Here is a 6,275-nt window from a genome sequence, read left to right as displayed (position 1 = left end):
AATACAGTGAGCAGAGTCTTCATCCAAAGAAAAATGGATAGAATGGTAGAACTTCCATTCAAAACTAGAGGCACTTTTCTACTAGAGTACAAAAGTATTATATAATTAATAACTTAGATGCACCACATTATTGTATTGGGTCAAAGTCTTCTTCAATATATACATGTGAATAAATCATAAATGGAAGTCAAAGTATGATCACTAGCATGGCCTCAAGACACATCCTAAGAGTATGAAATCTGCTTTAAGCTATGGAAGTTGGTGACAATTTGGTTTGTCCAAAGACAAGGAGGTTTTCCATATAGAAATTATTATTATTTTTTTAAATTTAATTTAGTTAGAGCAAACTTTTCTTTAGAGACTAAAATCAAGTCTGATCTTAGTAAATATAAAATTCTTTGACTCTAACATCTTCCTCACAACTTATTTAACCCTCTTTAAACTCCATATTCACCATTTTTTCACACATTTCAAGATCAAAACTAAGTTGTTACAAAATCTGTATTATCAATATTCTCAAAAGGGAAGTGCAAATAAATTAACAGTTTTCTAGGATTATAAATGTAAATAATCCTTCTGTTTTCCAGTGAAAAAGTTAAGAGATGAAAATTTCCGTTTATTGATCTGAATTCTGATCTAGCTTCCACTTTAGAATGCTTCGACATGATTAGTTCTCTTTCTGGGACTGGTTATACATTGTAGTCTGTCAGTGTTAATGAGTAAAAAGAAGAACAAACAGAGCTGACAATCAGGGATTGATCTGACCATTTCATTTACTGGCTTTCCTCTTCCTGAGACCCCCCCTCTCAGAACAGCGGTATCTCAGAATAACATATGAAACGAACCTGTAAGCCAATATGAAAGCCACCATGATCACCACGTTCCTCCACCTGCTCTTCTCTTCAAACCCTTCTTCTCTAACCAAATCTTCTCCACTGACCAGGCAAAACCCATTTCGGAGCTCCAAACACTTGTTCGACCCAGAGAACTCGTTCACGAGGAAACCTTCAAATGGGTACTTAAACAGAGACAAGTAATGCATAAATATCCAGTAGCTTGGAATTTCATTTTTGGATATGAAGTAGCCGGAGAACAGAAAAAATGATCCCATCACGCCGGAGATTACCGAGTTTCCGACTATGAAATTTGGCACCAAGGCGCTGAAGCACACCACCACCGAGTTTGCCGTGATCAGAATCAACCAAACCAAGAGCAGGAAATACAGAAAGGAGAATAGGTCTTGTCTCAGTCCTGCCAGCCAGTACAGGGGTCCGGCGAGTGACAGAGCCAGGATTAGAAGAAATGGGAGGAAGACGAGTGCATTGGCGATGACATAGGATGATACACTGTAGCTGCCGCTGGAAGTTTCCTTCACGAGAATTTCCCTTTCCTGGAGGAAGATAGGAAGCGCTTCTGTTGTGCAAGAAAGCAAAAATGTTAAAATGAAAGCAAAGAGGCCTACTCTGGATTCAGCACCAGGGAGATCATCCGGTAGATTGAAGAAGATTGAACCCAAGACAAGCCCTGCAACCAACATTTGGAGCGTTCTCAGGGCAAAAAGCTCTTTGGTTCTAATTATGTTCTTTGAGAACCTAAGTGAGAGTATAACAGTTTCACTCAATCTTGAATTGGCAAAGCCCACACTATGAAGGTCACCACCAGTACTGCTCATTTTTTCCTTGTCACCCACTGCGATCTTGGACAAATGAAAGAGTTGCTGTAGAGTAAACTTGTCTGTTTTATTGGTGTGGATTTCTTCAGTTTTCCTGTGATGTAGCTGCTGCTGCTGCTGCTGTTGTTGGAGCATGTCAATGGAATCAATGGCGAATTCCACTACATTGACATGGAGGGGCGGCTGTAATCCCACCGAGCTCAAATAAGCCTGAAGCTGGTGGGTGGTGCCTTCGTGCAGAACTGCCCCATTAGCCAGCAGCAGGACGGAATTGAAGAGCTTCACGATCCTGAAACCTGGCTGGTGGATACTCAGGATGATGGTGCGGCCCCGGGTGTCAGCCATGGTCTTAAGCATGTCGACGATCTGCAACGCCGACGTGCTATCCAGGCCGGATGTTGGCTCGTCAAGAATCAACACACTAGGGTCATGTACCACTTCTACTCCAATCGAAACCCGCCGCCTCTCCCCGCCGGAAATCCCACGAACTCTGTCGTCTCCGACGCGAATCCCAGCGACATGACCGAGCCCCAGCTCCTGGATGAGGTTGTCCACCCTTGTGATCAATTGGGACCCAGGGAGCCTCAGCTTGAGCTTTGCACTAAACAGTAAAGTTTCATAAACAGTTAGTAAAGGAAACAGTGTGTCTCTCTGCGATACATACCCGGACATCTTCTTGAACTTCGCTTTGTCTATTGGCTTCTTGTTGACTAAAATGGGTGTTGATGATGAATCCTGCACAGGCTCAAGCTTCCCTGAAAGGATCTCCAACAGGGTAGATTTACCAGCACCACTGGGTCCAACAATGGCCATTATCTCCCATGGCCTGGCTCTGCAACTGACATTATGCAACACAGTCCGAATCCGGCTACTAGATGTCTTTACTGCTCGTTTTGCCTGTTCTACATCTTCTTCCGACTTTTGAGCTTCTTCTTCTTCTTCATCTTCATCTCTGCTCCAAATCTTAAATGGGAAAGGGTAAGTGTTTCTGAGAGAGTAGATTTTGTAACTGATTCCCCTTGCTTCAATCTCACATCCCTCCTTCCTCTTCATGGAAGAAGCTCTGTCACCTCTCTCTTTACTCTCCATTCACAGAGCCCTCTCTGTGTGAGCAGCCTCTACCTGAAGACTTCTTTTGGGGTGGTAACCCACATAAGTCCTTCATCTTCATGGTCGTACTGAAGAAATGACAATTATCCCTTCCATGAGATACAGAAATGTTCGGATAAAGGAAGGGTATTTTGGGAAGGGAGATACGGGTTTTGGTATACGGGGAAGAGGGTCAAGTAGTTGACATGGCTTGCGTTTCGAAAGCAGATAACGTGCTATAAATGACTTTGACGTTTGCAGAAATAACGGAACTGCCCCTGAGTTTTGTTCCCAAAATGACCTTCACAATTGATTAAAAAGGAGAGATTCTGTGAAGCATAAATAATTTAAATAATCAATTAATATTTTTATAGTAATCATTAAATATTGGAATCAACATTAAAATTTTAAAACTTCTAATAGGTAATAAAATTTTATTTAAATCAAAATAATTTAATTTTTACTAATATATATTTAATTAACCATGCGTGGCATTTTGGTCATAGCAAAATGTTTGAGGCCTCTAGGGAATTGAAAGTAAGAGGGGTAGTTCTGTAGTTTATAGAAACTGAAGGGGCATTTACGAGGGAAAGCCAGAGGGAATGAGAGATCTTTGGGGCCGCTGATGTGGCAGGTGGAGGCCAGGGTTTAGGTTGTCTTGTCCATATTTGGCCCGTGATCTCTCTCGTCAGTGGTGACAGACCAAGAAGGGGCCCACCCCCCTCAACTTTCCGGCCCGTGAAGCCCCATTCCATTCCCATCCCAGTTTGTGGCTGGCAATTAATTTTACAGTTTATGGCTGGCAATTAATTTTACTTATTTCTGCTTATCTACTAATCTATTGCAAATTACTGATTTTTTAATTAATAATAAATATTATTTTTCTCTTATTCGAATTTTTATAATTAGCATTCGACTTCAAATTAACCTGGCACTTAAGCTATGATTCATGGGTTGAAATTTTCAAGGAACGCCACGACTGTCCAGTAACTCCATCCCGAAACAGATACACCATTTATTTCATGCGTCTTTTATGCACTAAAATTCAGTTTTGTCTGTAAGCTTCTGGGTTCTAGCCAGTTTGTTGAGTCAATTAGAACCTTGATGGGAATGGCGAAATAGACTGTAGAATCTCTCTTACATTCTCTATTGACACTGGTTGTATGTTCAATTTACGAGACTCTGGGTTTCCAACAATGGCTGAAGCGTGACACTGGTTCTAGCAGAAGCAGTCTCGTAGTTAAGCAGTTCTCAACAAGGATCAGAAACATACTTATCCAGGCATTATCTCGGCAGTAAGCAGTTGTAGGACTCTATATATCTCCTTCCTTCGAGGATGATTTCTATCTTTCACCAAAAATACATTTACCCTCCCCTTAATTTCAACCCAACTGCACCCTGGCTGCTTAACAACCCCTTGTTGCCTCATCAACTTCCTCACTCTTTTCACATCAGCCCATCTCTCTATCTCTGCATACATATTTGAAAGAAGAACGTACGGACCTGAGTTCTTAGAGTCGAGCTCAAAGAGTTTCTCAGCAACCAATTCCCCCATTTCAACATTATGATGTACTTTACAAGCACCAAGCAAGGAGCCCCAAAGAACACTATCAGGTTCCACTGGCATGGATTCAATAATCTCCCATGCCTCAGATAGCCGACCTGCACGTCCAAGTAGATCAACCATACATGTATAATGGTCCTTTTGTGGCAGCAAACCATACTCTTCGGTCATCAATCTAAAATAGTTATAACCTTCTTCAACCAAACCAGCATGGCTACAAGCACTCAAAACTCCAATCATGGTCACATTATCTGGATTAACTCCACAAACCACCATTCTCCCAAAAAGTGTTAGAGCTTCATCAGCATTCCCATTTTGGGCATATCCCACGATCATAGCATTCCAAGACACGTTATCCCTCGAAGCCATGGTCTGAAAAACTCTTGATCCATCTTCAACTGACCCACACTTGGTGTACATGTCCACCAGTGAGTTTCCCACAAAGACATCAGACTCAGGTAAACGAAACCCATGTTTTATCACATGGGTATGCACTTGTCTACCAAGAAATAGATCGGCAACGTTGGCGCATGAACTCAGAATGTTTCCAAACGTGTAGTGTGTTGGACAAAATGATTCTCTTTTCATTTGGATGAACAATTGCAATGCTTCAAAGTTGTCTTCTTTCTGAGTGTAGCCTGCTATAAGTGCATTCCAGGAAACCACATTTTTCTCACTCATGTTAGCAAACATGAGTCTTGCTACATCTACGTCTGAAGCCTTTGCATATCCACCAACTAAAGATGTTGTTGAGATGACATTTCTAACTGGCATTTGATCGAATATCCATCTTGCGCCTTTCATTTGTCCACATTTTGCATACATATCCACAAGTGCGTTGCTTAATACAAGATCACCACTGAAACTTTCAGATTTGATCACACGGGCATGAAGTTGCAGACCCTCTTTCACAGCAGATAAGGTTGCACAAGCACTAACTACACTGGAAAGTGTGACCTCATCAGGCCCCAGCCCGCTTTCCATCAAGGTAACTAACAGCTGCAAAGCTTTGACTGCTGGCCCATTTTGCTCATAGCATGTAATCAAGCTATTCCATGAGACTACATTTCTTTGTACCATACCATCAAAAACCTTTTGGGCATCAACAGCGTTACCGCATTTGGAATACATATCTATCAGTGCACTTCCCATGTAAACATCTTGTGCAAAGGATGACTTCATAATTGAACCGTGGATTTGAGCTCCTAACTTCATGTTAGCCAGTCCTGCACAGGCACTAAGTGCGCTAGAAAAAGAATACATATTAAGTACAAAATTATCACAATGCATTTGGCAAAAGAATGTAATAGCTTCTTCCAATCGACTATGCTGGGAAAAGCCCGATACCATCAAGTTCCACGAGCACTGGTCAGGATCAGGAATTTCAAAAAATAACAACACTGCTTCGTCAAGAAGGCCTGATTTGCAAAGGCCATTTATAATTGAATTCCAAGAGAATGTGTTTCTATGAGGCATCTTGTCGAACAACTTCAGGGCATCGTCCAAAGAGCCACATTTAGCATAAAAATCAATTAGGCGGTTCTGAATGAAAATTTCGGACGCGAATTGAGTCTTAATAACACGAGCATGGACACGACGTCCTTCTCTAAGAGATTTAGATTCAATACAGGATTGTAAGAGCTTCGCAAAAACGTTGGAATCAGGGAGTGAAAGGTCGCTGATGAAGCGCTTAAACGGCCCATATCTTGCCATCCCATTGTTTCGGATGAAAGGAAAACAATTCACTGACTTGTATTGGGCAATCTCGACGAATCAGAGTGACGAGGAGGCGAAAAAAGAGTAAATGAATCTACCTAGAAACCAAGTATTATGAACCAGTAACCATTAGAGTGATTATACTCCGTTCAGCTTGCAATCAAGGAGCTCACTCAATTCCTCGTTCAGAAGGGAGACTAAATAGGCTTTTATAATCGGATAGAATAAGCGATT

General features: G+C 41.6%; 2 protein-coding genes across 2 annotated transcripts; both read right to left on the bottom strand.

Annotated features, from left to right (window-relative positions):
• Nucleotides 1–595: 595 nt before the first annotated feature.
• Nucleotides 596–2,778, bottom strand: LOC137945855 (ABC transporter G family member 5). Its single transcript, XM_068791917.1, has one exon. It carries the CDS (start codon nt 2,759–2,761, stop codon nt 770–772), a length of 1,992 nt encoding a protein of 663 aa, XP_068648018.1. The 5' UTR covers nt 2,762–2,778; the 3' UTR covers nt 596–769.
• A 1,136-nt stretch (nt 2,779–3,914) lies between these two features.
• Nucleotides 3,915–6,175, bottom strand: LOC137946512 (pentatricopeptide repeat-containing protein At2g13600). Its single transcript, XM_068792842.1, has one exon. The coding sequence runs from the start codon at nt 6,036–6,038 to the stop codon at nt 4,035–4,037; it is 2,004 nt and encodes a 667-aa protein (XP_068648943.1). The 5' UTR covers nt 6,039–6,175; the 3' UTR covers nt 3,915–4,034.
• Between the last annotated feature and the right edge of the window lie 100 nt (nt 6,176–6,275).

Source organism: Aristolochia californica, unplaced genomic scaffold, assembly GCF_029961685.1.
Source record: "Aristolochia californica isolate CCGP_79_NKW_82.1479 unplaced genomic scaffold, dmAriCali1.0.hap1 SCAF_12, whole genome shotgun sequence".
In the NCBI taxonomy this organism is placed as follows: domain Eukaryota; kingdom Viridiplantae; phylum Streptophyta; class Magnoliopsida; order Piperales; family Aristolochiaceae; genus Aristolochia; species Aristolochia californica.
This window is presented reverse-complemented; position numbering and strand designations above follow the sequence as displayed.